General features: G+C 45.7%; 5 protein-coding genes across 5 annotated transcripts; 2 read left to right on the top strand and 3 right to left on the bottom strand.

The window, feature by feature from the left end:
• Positions 1-2,010: 2,010 nt before the first annotated feature.
• Positions 2,011-2,602, top strand: PADG_12332 (uncharacterized protein; the record flags this gene model as incomplete). Its single annotated transcript, XM_010764872.1, has 2 exons — positions 2,011-2,196; positions 2,489-2,602. 2 exons carry the CDS (start codon positions 2,011-2,013, stop codon positions 2,600-2,602), a joined length of 300 nt encoding a protein of 99 aa, XP_010763174.1.
• Positions 2,603-8,200: 5,598 nt separating this feature from the next.
• PADG_07662 (precorrin 3B synthase CobZ) lies at positions 8,201-9,781 on the bottom strand (the record flags this gene model as incomplete). The annotated part of the gene is made up of 1 exon (XM_010764695.1): positions 8,201-9,781. One exon carries the CDS (start codon positions 9,779-9,781, stop codon positions 8,201-8,203), a length of 1,581 nt encoding a protein of 526 aa, XP_010762997.1.
• A 4,009-nt stretch (positions 9,782-13,790) lies between these two features.
• PADG_07661 (uncharacterized protein) lies at positions 13,791-14,309 on the bottom strand (the record flags this gene model as incomplete). The annotated part of the gene is made up of 2 exons (XM_010764694.1): positions 13,791-14,097; positions 14,218-14,309. 2 exons carry the CDS (start codon positions 14,307-14,309, stop codon positions 13,791-13,793), a joined length of 399 nt encoding a protein of 132 aa, XP_010762996.1.
• Positions 14,310-14,619: 310 nt separating this feature from the next.
• Positions 14,620-17,765, top strand: PADG_07660 (uncharacterized protein; the record flags this gene model as incomplete). The annotated part of the gene is made up of 6 exons (XM_010764693.1): positions 14,620-14,827; positions 15,160-15,533; positions 15,606-15,686; positions 15,750-16,387; positions 16,462-16,650; positions 16,745-17,765. The coding sequence occupies 6 exons, from the start codon at positions 14,620-14,622 to the stop codon at positions 17,763-17,765; spliced, it is 2,511 nt and encodes an 836-aa protein (XP_010762995.1).
• An 883-nt stretch (positions 17,766-18,648) lies between these two features.
• PADG_07659 (uncharacterized protein) lies at positions 18,649-20,030 on the bottom strand (the record flags this gene model as incomplete). Its single annotated transcript, XM_010764692.1, has 2 exons — positions 18,649-18,708; positions 18,780-20,030. The coding sequence occupies 2 exons, from the start codon at positions 20,028-20,030 to the stop codon at positions 18,649-18,651; spliced, it is 1,311 nt and encodes a 436-aa protein (XP_010762994.1).
• Between the last annotated feature and the right edge of the window lie 149 nt (positions 20,031-20,179).

The raw sequence follows: 20,179 nt of genomic DNA, 5'->3' as shown, positions 1-20,179 counted from the left end.
AGGGGGGTTTGGATAAACCGGAAAACCCCCAATACCAAGAAAAAGCCTAAAACCGGGAAATTTTAAAACCCCGGAGAAAATTCCTTTTTTTTTTTTTTTTTCTTTCCCCCCCCCCCCCCCCCCCCCCACCCGTTGCTCTCTGTTGACTCGATACCTTTCCTGTACGGAGTACTTACACCATACATTGATTGCGTCATCTTAAATTCTGCTATCTACGTGGGCGGTTGCTCTGTCAAGGAATATATAAGGTTTTAGGTTTTTTGGGTGTACGCGAGAGTTTGAAAAGAAGGTTTCAGGGGCAATCCCGAAGAACAGAGCGGGAAACTTAATTACTAGTGCAGTATTCCGGTATTCCGTATTCCGTACCAAGTAAACAGTTAAACTGCACAGAGCAAACTAACAATTTCCTCTTCCAGTATGGAGTATACCTGACCCATCGATAAGCGACAGATGTAGCATGTCTGTCTCCCACCCCTTGGCTTCAACTGATACTGGAATATGCATTTTTGCGTGTGCAAAGATTGAAATACCAGTGCACGCGTCTTCTGTGGCTCAAAGCTTTTTCTCGATAGATCCGCTCTTATTCTCCAGCTGAGGAGACTGTCCATCTCATGTCAACTGTCGTTAAAAGCAACAGCTGTCAGTCGTCATCGCCAAAATTTAAAAGATGTTAGCGGGATCTTAGCGTCACGAGCATCTGCTCAATTTTTGATCTCTTCAGAGTGTGGGGGGGAGGGGAGCCTTTTCTGACCCCAAGCAAGCTCAAAGCAACTTCTGAATATCGCGTAGTTCTCAACCTTGCGGAATCGAGGAAATTGATGGGGATGCGAGAAAATGCAAAAGGATTCATTTTAATTACTGCGTACAGTTTTGTTTTGCTTTAAGCGGTCAACCAGGATATATATGTTCTCCGGTAGTGTAGAAAGGAATTTTTATTTATTTATTTATTTTTTTTTTTTTTGGCAGCTCATACATCCTCGTTTTAACGGCTCAACTCAACTTTCATGCCAGCGAAAATTCAGTATCACAGAGCCACCCACAACTAATTAACTGCCTACAGCCTAACAGATCCCAAGCCAATATGGAAAAATCACCCCAACATCGACTGACATCCACCTGCAGCTTAGCGCTCCAGCTGTTGAAAGTTGGCAATCCTCAACCCTGACCTCCCCGGTACCGCCCGCCAAGCGCCTAGCTCAACCGGCTGCCAACCGCATTCTGACAAAAGTTCGTTTTTGCTTATTTCTTAGTTTCAAAACTATCTTGGATGGGAGGACTGTCTGTCCAGTTTTTGTTCGGGTGCTGCGGGGACGAGAAAATCGGGCGGTGAAGTAGTCGCATCTTCCTGTCACATAATATATCCTTCAATCAGCTCAAATGAAACAGTTTCTTATGGGGGTTTGCGACAGTCTGTATTCCGGGGGTGTAGAAACAGTGTCATGTTCCAAAACGATTGACGCGCAGTTTGTTGCTCATTTCTTGCAATGAGAGAGGCTGATGATGATACTACGCAGGTGAGTTCTCTTGCCGCTCACTTCTGTCATTCCGCGTTATCTCTTACCTTTTTGAGGCAACGTAGCCAATAATAGCATTGAGAAAACTTGCTTTCCAGAAGGAAATCAGGTCTGGAAGGTTTTACAATTATTAATGCAGCCGAATGTGACAAGACTTCTAAAATTGATTGGTTATAACTGCACAAACCGCCTTTTTTTTTTTTTTTTTTTTTTTGGGCATCCTGCATACGCATCAGCATGGCATACATAATCAACCTAAATTCTTTAGACTATTCCATGCAGGTGAGTTCGTGAGACTAGAAGTTCTTGATGCTGATTGAGGAGGAGAGCAGCACTGAGGCGAGGAGCACAGAGGGAGGCGAAATGTTATTTTCTGCTGAAAGATGAGATAGAATGCATGTCAACTCCCAAATGAGCATCCATGGATGAATTGTCCGTCTCTGGACCTTTCAGACCTTTGTGACTGAAGGGGAAGTCTCGTGCAGATTTTTTCCCGATGGATCGATATCTACGTAACCGCTGGCAGTCGCCCAGTCGCCCAGTCGCCAATCGTCCGGGGGATCTACCATCGTCTTCGAGAAAGGCGAGAGATTTTCGATCCGTCAAGATCCGAGTCCGGGAACTGCGGGAAGGGGTCATCAGTAGCAGGATGCATCTTTTGAGATCCATGGATATAATTTCAGTGATAATCCATATACATCGAATTCTACACATGTTCCAGATCAACAGGGACAATATCTAGGCTTTTTTAAGAGAACATCGGGCTGATAACAAGATTGATATTTTTGGTTCTAGGGACGTCAGAATGGGACGTCGCATATATGATCAACTTCTCCTGTCATTCTTGCATTTGTTTCCTGGTACTAATCTCACTGAAGATGATTGAAAGAAGTTTTCACATTCTGAAAATAATAATCCAAGTGCATTATATTTTTAATGAATACATGTTCCAAATGCGCTATTCCGCGTCACAGAAAAAGGTTCTTGCAGTGCAGCAGCTCGTTTCAAACGGCTTCTTGCACATGAACATAGGCGGTGGACAGATTGGAGAACATTTTCTAGCTGGAAAAGGTGAGTCCAAACAGTAACTATGATTATTTTATCCATGTAAAAACCGTAAAATCTATACACACACACACACACACTTCTCCTTCTTCGAATTCAAAAAGTGCATCTCATTCCCCATGTTCTCCTCACTCTCATGCTATATTTTCCCGTGGTTGCTCCCTCCTGTCCTGCAATGCAAGATATTGATGCCCTCTTCTTGGCGTGCATACCAGCATTCTCTCGATCAATGCCGGGAAATCCCTGTCACTGGTAGATGGGAGTGGGTTGATGGTGTGGAAGAGGGAGCCAATGCATGCACGCAATCGAACAGCCCCCTCCCCCCTAGTATTATGCTTTGCCACAGGCTTATCATAAATATATGACCAGTTTTCATTGGTGCTCGGTGACATCAATAGGCTCCTTCAATTACATCAACAGCGCAAGATGAACGCAACCTTCGAAGCCGCATATTAATGACAAAGCCTGCATGACACGACATGTAGCAGCGAGGGGAGAAGTACCGTTCAAACCTTCCGTGCCAGCCAAGGGAAACAAACTATCTACAATTTCCTACTTGGAAAGGCAAATCCGTTTCCCCTTTCTTGAATCCGGACGTACACACCGAGTTACATGGTTGCCCTCCCTTGTCGTTGCGCTCCTACCGCCATCGATTTAGGCTCTATTCTAGTTCCTCTCGATCTCGATATAAGGGCGCCATTTCAATTTTCCAAGATATCTCGGAACAGATAAACTGGCCCAACAGGGGCACAAAACGAAAAGCCACAGTAAGCTTATTATGCCGCTAAAAATGCGATAACTGCGATCCTTAAGTCCTTGGCCCGAACAAGAATGGGGCCGCGGTCGGGGGTCGGGGTCGGGGGGGAAAGTTGGCTTTTCCGTGTGTTGCCCTGTGGGGCTGTGGGGCTGTGGGGCTGTCTCCTCCGGGAATCACTTGGCGCCAAAAACGAGAGTGGGTCCAACCACCAGACCCGAATAAATGGGGAAAACCAGGCGGTTGGTTGTGGTGGGGATGAGATATAACCTTTCTATGCTTCATTTTTGGAAGTTCGAACGGGGAGAAGGATTAAATTATTCTGTGCTTACTGGGGCGAGAAGGTGAAGGTGGAAAAAGCAAGGTGAAGTATTCATTGGTTGGGCTCAGCAGGGGCTGCTGGTTACGAAGTACTTGTATGTATGTATGGACCGTATAAACATACATACATATTTTCAAATATTACCTGTGCTAGTAATTTATAGCTGATCTGTTACAGTACTGATACGGTCATGCACATACATACACCCAAGAGCGACAGCAGCTCCAAGGTATCTATTTACCTTTTTTGCATCAAGTGCTTCACGGCGAATTACATCCATCAGGGCCTATGAACAGTAATCCGACATGGTGGCAGGAATCGCTTTGTTCAATGTCTGTCTAAACAATTAAACGGCACATATGCTCCCCAAGCACCTCCAACTCTGTTATCAATGCGGGGGTCTAAAGGATGCGGTTCAGAAGCTGGAATCCTCCAACCCAGCCAATGCCACAAAACAGCTTCTGAAGTCATAGTTCAAAAGTCTTCTCCAATAATTGCTACCACAATTTCGATTTTGCTTTCTTTCTTACTCTCGGGGCATAATGGAAACCTTGATCTGACATCCATCTCTGATCATTTCACCATGATACAGTTAAGGGAATCTTTATCAGAATACATTATCCCTGCCATCCACTACCAACGCACGACTACCAACCCCACAAAGGGTCTCTTGAGGAAATCGTCGTTGCTCGTTCATTTATTGATGATTATTCCTACGAAGCAGAGAACGCTACAACATACCTTTGTCTCAGAGGAATGGTCTATATGATCTCCATATCAGATCAGGGCTGGCGGCAGATCGCCAGGCGCTTTTGCATTCTTGTCATTCCTGACAATTTAGCCTGCGCCCCCTCTGCGTGCATCTGAAACATACGCCTATCACGCTCCTACAGCCACGTTGCAGGACCGAACAATCTCTGATCTTGTGTGTAAAAGGTGTTTATCCCATTTAAGCTTGTGTGGATCAGAGGGTGGATCGACTGACAATTTTCTCAGGAAGTTAAGAACATACACGCGCTGGATGTTATGTGTCAGACTTTGAATTTTTGCTACGTTTGTTTAACCAATGGGCTTTGTCAGTAAGAATGCTATGGTACTGTGACTGTGAGTTTCAGGGTCAATGGTGAGAAAAAAAGAGTGAACTTTTCTTGGTAAGGATTTTCATCTCGGCACTCAGTATGGTGTTGAACAGGCATCAGACAATATCACTGGAGTAAAACAAAACAAGTGGCACAAGGTGTCAAGCCAAGGTTGTGGGTAAGTTACCTTGTCAGGGGTAGGGCAGGGCAAGCAAAAGATAGAATCCCAGTTTTAGATAGGGGGTAGCTGACCTTGACCAAAATCTCGGAAATACCAAACCTTCCTTCGCTGAAGAACAGGGGCCTACGACTATAATTAATATTATTTTCCAAAAGAAGTTGAAAACTTGCGCAATCATAGAGCAAGCATCAAACTTACAATGTCGCAACTCATCGGGGTGCGTCAAAAGAAACCAAAAAGAAGAAAAAGAAAAGTAAAAGAAATCTTTTACTCGAAACTATCATTCGATAAACTACAATCAACCACTGCCCCCCCCAAAGAAAAAAAAAAAAAAAAAAAAAAAAAAAAAAAAAAAAAAACCCAAGAACCAATATGAGCCAGGATGCCAAGCCGCACTCGGCGATGGCCAGAGCTATCCACCCACTCAACATCCAAGGACCCGCTGGTTACGTTGCATTGATTCCCAAGCTCAGTTTCAATGTGGTTGAAAAGCTTGGCTAGGGCGACTGATAAACCAGATTCAACTCACACCACTCACGTTGGCATCCTGTCCATCCAGGGTTGTAAAAAGTGGCAATTGACATCCCCCCATGCTTGTTTGTGCTCAACCCGGGGGGACTAGTGAAAGCTCCCACGGTACTCACAGGGCCAAAAGCCAACCCGCCAACAGCATATCGCCGGACACCTGGGGAGGACATTCCACACGACATCGGACCGGTCACGGAACGTGTTTTGAAGCTCCTATCTATGAATGTCTAGTTTAATCTACGTCCACACTGGGACGTCTGGGATGGTCTGCCCAGCGGGATTCGAGGACCGGGCCACTTGGAAAATGGAATTGACAGAAGAAAAGAGAAGGCCGCGTACTTCGTTCGTATAGATCTGATTCGGCATTGGATGCGCTCCTCGAAAGGTACAATTTAGGCCTCTTGACGTATACTACTAACGTAGCTTCTACTAGATATATGCATAACTAATCGATTAGGTTACAAAACCATAATGCTTGAACTTTACGGCTGCAGTCGAATCCGGCGCTGAAAGGGGGTCAGAATAAAATCTGAACAGGAAAGGGGTAAAATTGATACTTAGATAACTAGTGGACGGAGACAAAAGAAAGTCAGTGGTTTGGATTTTCAGGCAGTGGAGCTTATTATATTATTCTTTGCAAAAGGAACATCCATGCATGCTTCTTTTTGGTTTCATTTTCATCTCTGCCCAGGGCGGAGTGCTGACCGAAGCCTCACTTCAAGTCCTAACTTACTGCCTGTCTAGTGTAGTGCCCACTCGCTCCTCACTGCTTCCTCAGGCGCCCGCATAACCAGGGGCTCCTGCGGATCGCCTCAACCTTCCCCTGTGCTTCGTAGCCCAGCGTTCTGAAACACACTGTCGATATTTCTGAGGTCACCGCCCCCCAAGGGCCCCCCGGTCTTAAATGTATCACCTCCCGCTGACCAGCATGACCATCCACCATCGTCGGTTGTGCGATCAATCTTCTGTAACTGCTACAGATGTCAGAGAGTGTTTTGGGGCACTTTATTGTTTCCTTGCACAAAGGAGGTTGGGATTCGCTAGAAAGCAGCTTCAACTTTTTTATCTCCTACTTATCTCCTTTTTGTTATCTCTTTTCTTGGTACGGAATTCAAAGCCAATGATATCCATGATTTTAATTTATCGATAGTTGCTTTTGAAAGCTTCGCTCGTCTGGCATTTGGAACCCAAAAAGAAAAGAGAAGAAGCAAAAGAGTGTGTCGATGCAGTAAATAGGTTCTTGTAAGGTGCTTTTCGTTATTACCAGTAAATACCATGGCGTGTATACGAAATGTAAACTTGGGTGAAATATTGATACAACGGAGTAAAATTCCGCGTGGATAAACATATCTTCTCAAAGTGGGTTTATTTTCGCCGTTACGGACCCGAATTCTTCTTTTTGAATATTAATTATCCTTAGTCACATCCAACGGCTTTATCGATAGCCCTGTTGGGCCAGAGCGGCAGCAGGACCAAAATATTCAAACCCTTTTATAACAGATCAGGCGTTTTCGGTTAGGAAATACCATGTGTATTGATTGCACATGAGCTGGAGACCGAGATGAGAGAGACCCTTGATCGAAAAATCAAGGACGAGGTATTGCCACACCAACGGCATAATTGCGTAGTGACCTTTGAAGCAGCAGAGCGATTGCTTGAATATTGGTGCTCGGCAACAATCAACACGAAATGGGATTGGAGGTTCGGTTTGGGTGTTGGAAAATGGGGCTATGATGTCAGAAGTGCCCGAGACGGACGAGTCACAACGCGCGAGTTCAGCAGGGGCACATATATATTATATCTCTTATCTAGAGCACGTTGCCTTTCCCATGTCCATTTTTGTGGAGATGGGAAGAGAGGAAAACCTGCTTTTGAATATGGGGCCCGTGATGAAAGGGGGGGGGGGGGGGGGAAGAAAAAGAGTGGGTAGGATTTGGGAAATTTGATTCTGTCTTTTCTATGTAACTGCTGTGCGGCGAGTAATTAAATCATACTTTTTTTGACATTTGCTTTGAACTTCCCACAAATTCTATTGTCACCAGCTGGTTGTGTTAGCGATGGAATGAAATATTAATACCGCTCACAGTCTCCTACCACCACGTCAACATGAAATACTTTTGTCTTGCTATCACAAGTTTTGTAACCGTTCTCAATTCATCCAACGCTTCTGCATGAGCGGTTGGCTATAATACCCATCATATTGCTGGGTTTCTTACCCCGGATTTTACCAAAACTCCTCGGCCCGAAGCTGGTTTTAGAGTTTACGGGATTTACACACACGCAGACAAAAAAGGGAACCGACGAGATCAAGCTGGTAATCCTTCCCCTAAGGAAATGATCTTTATCAACCATCTTGAAAATTAAAAGTTTTTTTTTTTTTTTTTTGGGAGGGGGGGGCGGGGAGAGAGAGATTTGTCACAATTACAATTAACACAAAACTGATGAAATGGATGCGGGATGTCCAAGACAACTTTGGACACTCAGTATTTAATTGACCTGATATGGATTTACGGCTGTATTGCGGTGCAACAAAGATAGATAAATAATGGCCAGGTGAATCTCAGCTAAAAACGGTGGTAGTTGTTTATACGTTATCTTTTTCGTTATCTTTTTATCTAAATACTTGGTGCTGTATATAATAACCAGGTTGTATACGTACGCTTTAAATGTGCTACATAATGGAGAAGACGGATAGCAAGTTCACTGATAATAAACCTCCCTCACTTGACGGACTGCAATAACGGCATTTCCCAACTGCTACAGACATCCGAGCTTCACTGAAGTGCTGGACGCAGTAACTGCTGCCGCTGCTGCACCAGCTCTTCGTCCAAACACCGCTCCGGCCGTTAATCCGCTCCCGCCGGGATAGTTTCCGTAGAACAAGCCACCCAGCATTTCGCCTGCACAGTAAAGGCCTGGGACCTCCTTGTTGGAGATACAAGATATAACTCCTGCTGTCTCCGGATTCACAGCAAGTCCGCCAAAGGTAAACGTGATTCCACAAGAGACTTTGACAGCGAGAAAAGGGGCTTGGTCAATAGGCAGGGCCCAATTTGACTTTGCGAGATCGAGATATAAACTCTTGGATTGAGTTGATAAGCCGTCCTTCACAGCCGGATTCCATTTTACAGCAGGGTTCTCCTTTCTGTGCTGATAAACTGCCGTGTTGAAATTCGTGAGGGTAGCGATAAACTTCTCCTTGTTCTGTAGTCCATGTTGAGAGCACTTTTCTGCCAGTTCCGCAACCGAATTTGCCGTGATATGGTGAACTCTTTCCTTTCGATATTCCTCTTTGCGGAGCCAGGGGATCATCTTTTGATCCCAGATTTGGAATGCAACGAGGTCCGGTTGAGCGAGGATAGCTTTTCCGAAGCGGGCGTATGTATAATTTCGCAGATCTATTCCTTCGTCGACGAACCGCTCACCGTTCAAGTTTACCATGATACCTAAGGGATAACCTGATTTGGTAAATTCGTTGGATACCTGCCGATCACCGGAGTGGGCAGCAGCATTGGCATCCCAGGCTACAGCGTGACACCCCGACCAGTTGCCAGCTTGCTTGGCGGATACATCTCGTATAGCCATCTCAAGACAGTCGCCAACGTTGTAGGGGGTGCCGCGGACCAATGCCATATCCCATCCAGGTCCAAGATACTGCGCTCTCATGCGAGGATTAGCTTCAAAACCGCCAGCCGCAAGGATTACTGCTGGCGTTTTGATAATCTTCTCCTGTCCTCCATGCTCAACAGCCAAGCCGCAAATGGCTCCCGTAGTTTGATCCTGGATTAATCTTTTGGCAGCAGTCGAATATACAACCAGAATCCCGTGGCGGTCAGCAGCCATCTGATGGTCACGAATGAGCCCTTTACCCCCGTCCTCCGTCTTCAGCGACATACCTCCCCAAAATTTGTACCGGCCATCCACCTTATATGCCTGCCGGTTGAATGACAGCTGGAATCTTACCCCGTTTTGCGCAAGCCATTTCACAGCAGAATTGGAGTCTTGAACCAGCACGCGGCTAAGATGGGGGTCCCCTCTTCCAGCGGAAATACGCGACATATCATCGGAGAAGTCCTCGGGCGTGTAGGGTTCCATATCGATGATGCTTGCGGTGTCTTGATCCACGTTATTCACAATTGGAAGGAGGTCTTGTAGACCATAGAAAACCGTTCGAAAGGCACCGGCGGTAAAATAGGAATTCCCCCCCGCCCACTCCTGGGGACATTTGTCAATTAAGACAACTCGCTTTGCTCCCGACTGAGCAGCTGATATCGCAGCTGAGAAACCGGCATTGCCGCTGCCAACAACAAGCACGTCGCACTCAGTAGGAAGAGCCATGGTTAATAATTCAGCGATTAGATTTCTTTGGAATAGATTTCACCAACCAGACGGGGTCGGTAAAATGAGAGACACTAGATCAAGAGCAAAAGGCAGAAGAATTTCAGCAGTGGATGGAAGGCAAACTCTTGCAAATAAAGTATTGAATACAAACTTGCTTGCGTGAGGACTCCGGCAACTTGCTCGTCTAATTACATGACCATGAGGAAGCCTGGCTATGGGTATCTACAAGAGCAATTTGTGTGTTTATGTGCGGCATGGCAAAATTGAAGATAACCTTCAGATGATCTCAGGCTGGAAATGAGACCTGGTGATTCCGGAGCAAAGATACGTCGTCTTCTGTGAGCTCTTTTGCATGCATGAAGAGCTCCGGACAAGGGAATAATCCTTTTGTTGGTATGAATAAAGAGAACAAAAGTAATCAGAAAAAGTATATTTATTTAGTTGCCCGCGGCAATTCGCCAATACATTTTTGCATTATGCCGAAGGGAAGAGCTTATGTTGATTCTCCGGGACAGGCATCAATTCCTCCCAGTTAATAAAAACTTCATAAAGTCGAACTAGCGGACCCAAAGCCTTTCTTATGTCCAACCACTCACACATCAAGTTCATGATATAAAAATGTCTAATATACAGTTATATCGCAAACGCAGGTTGGGTCAGCTTTCCCCTCCAAGTAGTTCTAAGGATATAAATTAACAGGCTGGTTTTTGGCGAATTGGAACCTTATTTTATTTTTATTTTGATTATTTTCCCGTCGATTTTCTCGCAATGTCTGCACATCTGCACGCCTGCACGCCTCCGGTTTGATTTTCAACCGCAACCGCCAAAGTTTACCCTACCCTAGGGAGCAGAGACTTTGACCCGTGTTTTAAGAAGTCAAATTTTTCACAAATGTATATCATCCGGCAGGGCTCTGAAATGAACTTGGGGATACGATAAAACAACTGGAAATTGAGTGGCGAAGTGGTGGTACTTCAAACATCACTCTGGACAACTTTGAACTGTGAACAAGCAGGCCAAGAATGAAGTTTCGTATTAACTAGATTAACGATCGACAGGGCCTATAAGCATTTGATCTCTATAAAGCAAAGCCCTGGCCTCGTCCTGCTGTTGAATTTGAATTGAATGACATACATACTCGCGTAGACCCACCCGTCCAGGGGGTAGTCTCGAAGGTAAAGTCGCCATTGTTACGGCGCTACATCTGGGCTTGGAGAAGCTATCACCAGGACGACTTTTGAAGGTACCAATATCCCCTTTGAAAACATTGCAGCTGATGCTGGAGAACGGGTAGTTCAAAATATAGAAGTGAAAGACGCTCTGGGTTGTGACAATGCTGTCCTTACTGAATCTTAACTGTGCGTGCATGCATGGACTAGCAAAGGCGAAATATGGAGTGCTCAATATCGTCGTCAATAGCTCCGGAACGACATGGAAAAATTTGCCAAGCTTTGAAGTCACTGAGGAAGAATTTGGCACGGTAGTTCTTTGGATAAATATCGAGGACATCTATCTGAGAGTTATTGTGGCTGTTTGTCATTTTGTTGAATAGCTAGAATCCAGGGGGAGTTTTTGAACAACATCTCTCTGTTGCGGGAACAGGCGTGAGGCTTGGTTGAGTCTTCTACAGTGTCAACGGGGATGTGTTATGTCGTGAGTACACAGTCCTCTATCTGCTGTGGGATATCTGCATGTATGCACTCTGCATTTCTGATTGAAATATGCTAAACTACGCAAGGCTTTCATATGGAATGTTGACCTGATGGTATCGGGTCGATTTTATATGTTCGTTCCGAGGGATGATGGGGAACGTACGCTGGGATCCAGATACTCCGGATCAAGTTGTCCAATTGGTATTTTGAATTAGTCTTGAGAAGGGGGGTGAGATGGGTAATTTGAGCATTTAGACGGCTTGCAATTTGCTCTCCATTGTTGAGAGGGAGTATTTTAGATAGCTTTAACCTATCATCTGCTTTTGCAGGGGCGCAAAAAATCCTGTTTACTTTCAGAATATCCGCTTGCAGAGCAACCACCTTATATCAATGCTATTCTAAGTGTTAGCGGGTTATAAATCTTCAGGTCTGACAAGATATTGAATACTGATAGACAGAATATTGAATCCCCTCTGCCTCCGCCGGGACAGGCAATATCACTCGTCCTGGCATCCGTACTGACTATGGTGAGACACAGTACGGAGAGCGGCACTTGCTGCTCGAATTCCTCCTTTAAACCAATTTTGCCAGTTCTAGTACATGTTCACAAACCCTGGAAGTTTGGGATGACCTTTGCATCTGCCACGATCAGCTTCTTTCAGAACAAGGACCTCCGTTGAATGATTCAAGTATCCCAGGAGCTTGACATGGTATACAGATTCTTCCTTGGGATTTACCTTTGACGCTCGATAGGAGCAAGGGGCCAGGAGCTCAGGATTCAATAGAAAAGTTGCCCCTCGTCGGTTTGCTCCCATTTGGTGTAATCCTGCTCTATTGTCAATCACCTTGCCCTTGGTTCATGCAAGTTGGATTCTTGCAATCACGCCTTATCAAACCCAAAAAAAAAAGAAAAGAAAAAAAAGAAAGGAAAAAAAAAACTTCAAACGGTTAAGATAAGATACTGCAAATCGAGTCGCGCTGCTCTGAACAGAGAAAAGCCCTAATGGAGGAACGAATCTGAGATAATCCCAAACCCAATTTTTCCCTATCTAGGCTGTCGGCTCCGTGGCGTAGGCTAGGTCTATAAACACGCCACACACAGACTTCCAGGAGGTTTTGGCAGATATTAATCTCCGCAATGGGTTCCATGAAAAGCGCTGTTATTTTGTTTTGACGGTTTGGTGATGGGAGAAAGTTGGTATATTCAGAACAAATATGAACAGAACGCAGTTGTCAAGGTCCTGTGCTAAGAAGGCACTCGGATATCTCCATAATAGTGATTGGAAATTCTGAAGCAGAACCAGAAGACCGAAAACACGACGATTCGTTATTATACCGCCACATCTGCCTGATGAAGATATACTTCTAGGTAATCCATGAGAGAGCTCCTCCATCTTGGTGCTTATTTGGCTTGTCCTTTTGAGGAATCATGAATAGCTTAGGCGTCAGAGTGCATTATTTTTTTCAGTCGTGGTTGTTGAGAAATTTGCATAAGGGAGAACAATCCTTCCAAGGTTGACTTGAAAATATTAGTGATTATGATATCCTGTTATTAAAGGGGAGAAAAGAAGTCTTAACCAACCTTAACCACTGGTCACCAACCAATGGAGCCAATCCGATGCCAAACTTCCGAACCTCTGGCTCAATTCAACGCAAGCATCCATGGAAGTTTCTTCAGTGATGAGTCTAAGAAGTGCAAAAAGAGTTAGCTGTGGATTGTGCACAATCAACCCTTGGGTTCCCGTCTGGATAAAACAACATATATATAATGTCCGCGACAGGTGCAGAGCCATTGGCCTTCAAACTCTAGTGTTTTGATCCGAAGATCCGTCCATGTTGAGATCCGCTTGGGTCAGCCACAGGTTGCGAAAATGGCTGGTTTGCTTTCTAGTAGACAGAATCTTGCGACCATCAGGTGCAGTTTCAGCTCAAGAGCCGGCTGACGCCAGTCCCAGCAGGTTGGGATTTTGTTGATCGTCTTGTGGGGAATCGCACGTCTCCTCGACTTCAAGGGGACATGCCTCAAGTGGTGCTAATATGAGGGTTATACTATACAGGCAAATATAGTGAGAGGGTCTATGGGTCTATGAGCAACAGAGCAGCTAGTTATATCCTGGTCTCGTCCATTTGTTGGCGTAAACTCGCTCGGTGAAAGTCCGCTGCCAATCATCTGGAACGCTCTCATCCCCATGTTCAGAACCTGCAACCACCTCGCTTATCGGAGTTAGTTAACTAACTAGTTAGTTAAACTACCCAGCTAATTATCGCGAGGTGCTGTTACCATATGAAATTAAAGGCCGGGACTCTGGTGTTTCTGCGCCAAATGCGTCCTCGGGCCCATTGATTTTACGAAACTAAAACTCTCGATTGACCTGGCAATCATCGAAGAGGAACCTTTTGCCCAAAGCCGCGCCACGCCAGTCTTTTGGGAAGCGGGTAGAGTGATGAGTCGGGTCGCAGATTTCCTCCAGACGAGGAGGCAATTTGGAGAAGAGGGTCAACCAAGTCCCTACCTCCTCAAAATCTGCTGGTGCTGCAGCCCATTGAATGGGTGGGCCTCGCTCTCCATGTTGTGGTGGTCCCATGTTGTTCCCCAACTCGGCTTGGACAAACCTCGAAAATCCGGGGGCATCTCGAGGGACGCAATTTAGTAGCGGGGAACTTTATGTGAGAGACCGTCCCGATTTAATGCGGTGGAGAAATGACTCCATTCCAGCTTCCCGGTCTACGGCAGAAGCACATAACATGTGGTGCTCGGGTGATAGACCTCTCCAGACTCACTGGAATATTCGGGTCAGATGGGAGAAAGGAACAGATACCTCAACATGCTGCGCGAGATTTTCATGTCTGGATCCTCCAAGAGTCCCTGACATGGCGGCGCTAGGGTTCAACAAATCTGCCCCTGGCGTTCTGGGCATGATATAATGTGCCTTTGCTGTAATAATACTTTTCGTCGTCCTCTTTCTCCTTCGAGAGCTTTCCTGCCTCATATCTCAGAGCTGGTGTCATTGCATATATCCCACGATTTTCCGAGAATGCTCTAAACTATTCGCTGGTCTGGACCCCTCCTCTTCTCTCCACTGGTTACGCGAGTTTGTTCGCCGCCTCGTTGCCCCGCAAGTAGCCACGGGTCTCTCCTATGGAGATGCAATTCGGACTTTGGAGCTAGTTAACCCTCTGTTCATGAATCCCAACATTTGCAATTTGTACCACCCAATCCAGCAACCTCACAAATGGAACCTTCACAACGTCCGCGGAAGCGGGCCCGGATGGCATGCACCTTGTGCCATGAGCGTAGAGTTCGTTGCGACGTCTCTATTCATGGAAGTCCCTGCACGAATTGTCGGCTCGATGGCCACGAGTGCTCTATTAGGTCAAGTGCCTGTCCAGGGTAAGCAGATTGATCGACCTCTTTTACCGGCATGAGGATGCTCTGACATAGAGCTCTATAGACGTGGTGTGAGATCACAGATCTTATGGACAGATGCACATCTCCAAACCGATGCTCTGCTGCACAAATCCCATCCGACTAGTAGAATGAGGCTGATGGAATCAATCGTGTCGCAACCTGGTTTCCCTCATTATGTCAACCCTGCGCGACAACCTTCCCTTTCCCTTTTCTGCGATATTCGAGCAGAACGTAAGCCTTGCTAATTTCGTTTCTAAATACTCTGTTGAGATTTACAATGATATTTCCAGAAAAACACAGCTAACAAATTCCAGAGGAGTTCGGGTTTGAACATTTCGGTGGAATGAATCCCCAGATCCCCAGAAATATCCTACCCTCTTTTGCAGATGGACCAAATGGAGCTTCAAGTGTCATATTTTCATTCTACCGTTTTGTCGAACTGCGTAATCTTCACACGCTCTCGACGGAAGACGTCAAATATCTGGAGATGAAAGGTAGTCTGCATCTACCGCCTGCGCCAATCCTCCATGAATTCGTCCGTCAATATTTCCTCCATGTCCACCCCTGTCTGCCAATATTGAATGAGGCAGATTTCTGGAGTATGTACTCCAATCGAACTGAAGGATCAACCAAACCGCGAGCCATATCATTGTTCATTGTCCAGGCAATGTTCTTTGCAAGTTGTGCAGTAAGGCATCACTCTGGATCTCTTCACGGCTTAATTATCCTAATGAGCTTTGCTAATCTTCTTTTTTCGCAGTTCGTGCCGTCTGATATCATTCAATCTGCTGGTTTCGCCGACAATCGAACCGCACGCAATATTTTATACCGCAGAGCTAAGGTATGCAATTGTGAACTCTCTGTAAGTATTTTACAAGAACAGGACCTTATGTATGCTATACAGCTTCTTTTTGACCTGGATGCCGAAAACGATGCTCTGGCGAAGGCGCAGGGTTCAATTCTCCTGACCTACCAAAGCTCACATACCGATTTCCATGCCGGGAGTCGGTGGCTTACAATTGCTATACAAAATGCGATTCTTCATGGTGTCCATTTATATAATAGCAAATCTAACCAGAACGATCCTCAAAAAATGACAAAGAAACGGTTGTGGTGGTCCATTATACTTCGCGACCGAATTCTGCCTCTGGGGCTTCGCCGGCATCCTCAGATCACCCCACAAAATTTTGACCAGCCTCTTGACTGTTTGTCCGAGGAAGATCTCGAAGACGAGGTGTATAACTCTGAAGTTTATAACCCTGAAACAAAACGACTTCTTGCAAATGTCATGCGCGTTCAGTGCCAGCTGGCTATTGTGCTAACTGATGTTATAATGACTGCATACCGGCCCCATGGGTTCTCCCAACCAATAGTGCTGACAGAGAAGGAATTTGTGACGGCCATAAGGGAGAAAGGAGATATCAGAGATAGCCTCACTCAGTGGGCGAATGATGCCGAAGCGTCGTTTGGGTCCATCCTTGAATCGGATACTGTTCATGAATCCGTCACACTTTATTCCAACCTGACGTTCATGTATTTCCAGTGAGTTAATCTTTTTTCCGTTATTACTACGCTCCGTTATTCTCGCCTATGTTGGCTTACAGTTGGCATTTTAGTACTGGTCGATTGGCCTTGTGTCACAACGAGACCCTCACCTTGGAAGCTCATCAAAGGTTTATCGCAGATACTTATAGTAAACGGTTAGAGGGAATTAAAGAGGAACTAGAAGAGGCAGCATTGGGAATCACAAGATCGGTTAAACGGCTATTGATGCGTGGAGTGGCACGACATCTTCCCATAAGCGCGTACGTCTAATGTTTTTGCAAAATTAGGATTCTATTAAACTCACTACTTTCGCTATTCAAATAGGTTATTATGCTGACTTGTTGATATTTATAGTGTTGCCTACACTGCTCTCCCGCTAGTTTTAAATGCCCTTGATGTTAAATTATCTGGAACTACATCCCAATCTGCAACGCACAAGCGCAAACTGGGCTATTACGTTGAGATTATGCAACTGTACCGAAACCGCTACGATGGCACAGATTACGTTGCCTTTCTTATCCAGCAAGTCCTAAAATTTGCAGAGAGCCAAAACCTCACGGTATCCTTCCTGGCTAGCGCAGGAGCAAATGTGGTGTCAAACTCGACTAATGACGACAGTGACGTCAGTGGGGATACAGATACATCAACCGCTTTGACAGAGCGATCTAATAGTGATAAGGCTGCTGAAAATGGTACGAAGAGCTGGGGGGAGGTCTTGGTTAGACAACCGCGTCTGTACCTACGGCTCTCATTGTCACTGGACATCGCCTTTGCAAGAGGGCAATTTCCACGAGATGCAGATTTACCTTCGTTAGTTCGCGAGTTTCGTCCGAAAGACGATAGTGGCCCATCTGTCGAAACCGTGGAAGCAACCATCCCAGTGGAATCTCGGATGAAAGATCTCCCACCGCCTATGGATTCATCATTGAAACCTCCATCGCAGCAGAGGCAAGAACAACAGCAACTCCGGGCATATAAACAATCGGATGACCCGCCAGCTACTATGAATACAGACGTATACTGTCATATCAACGACTTGGTGGAGCTCCCAAACCCAGAACAGCAGAAGCAGCAGCAGCAGAAAGTTTCCACACCTGGGTTTTCTTCCCAGTTCTCTGTTTCCAACAAACTGGCTCCTCAAGTCGACCAGTTAGTCCCCGCCTACCCGATGGCTTCCCAGGATAACTTCGGTGACGTAAACCTTGATTTCCTAGATATGGATATCCCACTTCTGAGAAGCCTAGGGAACAGGGATGATGTTGACATTGGATCTGATAACAGTGGGGAAGATGGGGATGCTAATATCCAGAATGCTCTTGGCCCTGCATGGATGGAGGTTATGCTTGACGAGATTCCGAGTGCTATTCCTGGGTAATTATTGCATCCCAGATTTATCCGTTATTTTGGTTATGTCTCTGCTCGCGGGTGATTTCGTAGGGGAGATTCATGAGGTTTGGATGGAGGGGCTGGGGTAGTGACAGAGCGGTCTAAGTCCTGGAATTCTAATTATCTTCCTGGCAATGGAACATATTACATGATGAAAACAAAAAAAATGAAAAAAAAATACTGGCTTCGTGGAAGGAATGAATGGGTCGTAATTGATGAGAGTGGCAATAAAGAAGTCTTTTAACTCGAGCTCGCTTCCCAGCTACTCGATTCGGGCCATTCTCACGGATGAAATCAATCTCTATAGAATGGTCCGTGTCGACGTAGTGAGGTTCTTGTAGCAGGGAAGCAGCTGTCCCACTTCTTGACGAGAGAATTACCTTGGCAAGTGGATTTCATCACAATGTTAGTTAAGGCTTCAGCATGTTAGAGATAAGGAAGCATTCCTAGATATGTTTTGGGAGATGGAAAAGGAATTTTTGAGGCCTGCTACATAATAAGTGGTGGGTGGGGTATATTAGAGTAACATGACCAATATGTGATTGGGCACGCAAAATCCTCATATAAAGTAAGAGCATATCGAGAAACCAACATGAATAAAAAACTGAGTCTATATCGTCCACGATAAACGAGTGAGGGGGATTTTGATATCGCCGAGTGGGGAACATGCAGGTATAATGCTAGATACATGAGAAGGGGAAGGAGGATGCTGAATATAGACAGGACTTTGATTAACGCTAGCAAGGGACGCTGTGGATAACGGTATCTTGAAAATATGGGTATGCTTTGGAATCCAGCGAAACTGGCAAATACTTGGACGTGATGAAATGGGATTACACGTTTGCGTGTCTGGATCGAGGGAAGAGAATGTTTTAATGAATACGACCCAGACGGGCGCTGTTAATATGGATTTGATCGTCCACATAATCGCTCTGTTGGTTTGTTAGCCTGCATATACATGGAACAAAATGAACGTTGCTATCTGGGGCAGAAAGGAACATACCTTCCCCATGATACGGTTCAAGTGTTCATTCTGCTGCTCAACTTCCTTGCCCTGTGCCCGAGCAAGCATATTCAACCTGCCAGTAACACCTTCGATGGCAGTCAGATTCGACTCGATTTCATTTTCCATCTCATCATCTTCACTATCAGCTTCAAACTGGTATTTCGCGCGGTCGGCAAGTCGAGTTTCTTTCTGGGGGGCACTGTTGGCCTTCTTCGCTAAACCCTTAAAAGTCTGGTCCATGCGCTGTTCACTTCTAAACGCAGCCTGTCGAGTGGCCTCTCGCTGAGCACGCTCTTCCTGATGACGCTCGATGATAGCTTCATCACGAGCACGTCGACGTTGTTCACCCGTGAATGGATTGGAAACATGCATGGAGAACATGCTTTTGTTTAGCTTTTTTAATTCACGGGATCTTTCGTCCGCGATTTTGTTTTGGTTTGAGGCTAGATCTAGATTCTTTTCTGCATTATGGATTCGTTCTCCTTGAGCTCCAAGACGAATCAGTGTGTTTCGACCTGTCTCTTCTGCTTCTAATGCTGCTCGGAGGGCATTGCGGGTAGATGAGACATCTTGTTGCTTTACCATCCGGATTTCTTGTTTCATTGCTTGTATATCTTCTTCCTCTTCCTCCTCTGCTGTGAGTTGTCTCTCTTGATAAGTCGGGGCGTATGCAGTGTCAGCGTCATTAGCAGCCGCTCCGCTAAACCCATCCTGTGGGACATCCTGAAGAGCGGGGTTGTAACGCCGTTCCTGCATCCGTTCTCGGGCATCTCCTAGAAGAGCGTCTCTATTATCATCGATGGAAGCGAAATCGTTGGGATCGGCCCGCCCAAGTCCTCCGTAGCCACCAGGACCATATCTAGATTTAGCTACCGGAGCAGAATCATCCCTTCCATACCTATCTCCCCCATATCCGCTTTGATATCCTGGACCTCCAGGTGCATAACCGCCATTAGCTCGACCGTATTTATTATCTAGATTCTCGTAGGGGTTTCTCGGTGCTGGGTTTGCTGGAAGGCCGGGAGGGTTCATCCCCGGATGAGACTGCCTGGGCCCTGAGGGGAGTCCATATCCACCCGCACCAGGACCACGTCCTTGACTATATGGATCGCCAGATGGTGGTGGCTGCGCGTATGGATTTGAGGCTGCTGACGATTTGTTCTTGGATTTAGAACCAAAGAGCGCTGAGCGGGTGCTCTCATCGTCTCCACCATCGTTCTTTTTGCTGCCAAAGCCAAACTTCTTCATAATGAAGGTCAGGGAGAGGAGAAGTGAAGAATGAATCGGCTTATTAAGAATTCTAAGAATCAACAGGAGGGAAAAGCAGAATGATGGTTGTTGGAATTTCAAACACTGTTGAAACCTGAAGCTTAAGGTCGACTTATCTGTAACTATCA

The sequence above is a fragment of the Paracoccidioides brasiliensis genome (assembly GCF_000150735.1).
Source record: "Paracoccidioides brasiliensis Pb18 unplaced genomic scaffold supercont2.12, whole genome shotgun sequence".
In the NCBI taxonomy this organism is placed as follows: domain Eukaryota; kingdom Fungi; phylum Ascomycota; class Eurotiomycetes; order Onygenales; family Ajellomycetaceae; genus Paracoccidioides; species Paracoccidioides brasiliensis.
The sequence above is the reverse complement of the archived record's forward strand: the minus strand, read 5'-3'. Positions and strand labels throughout refer to the sequence as shown.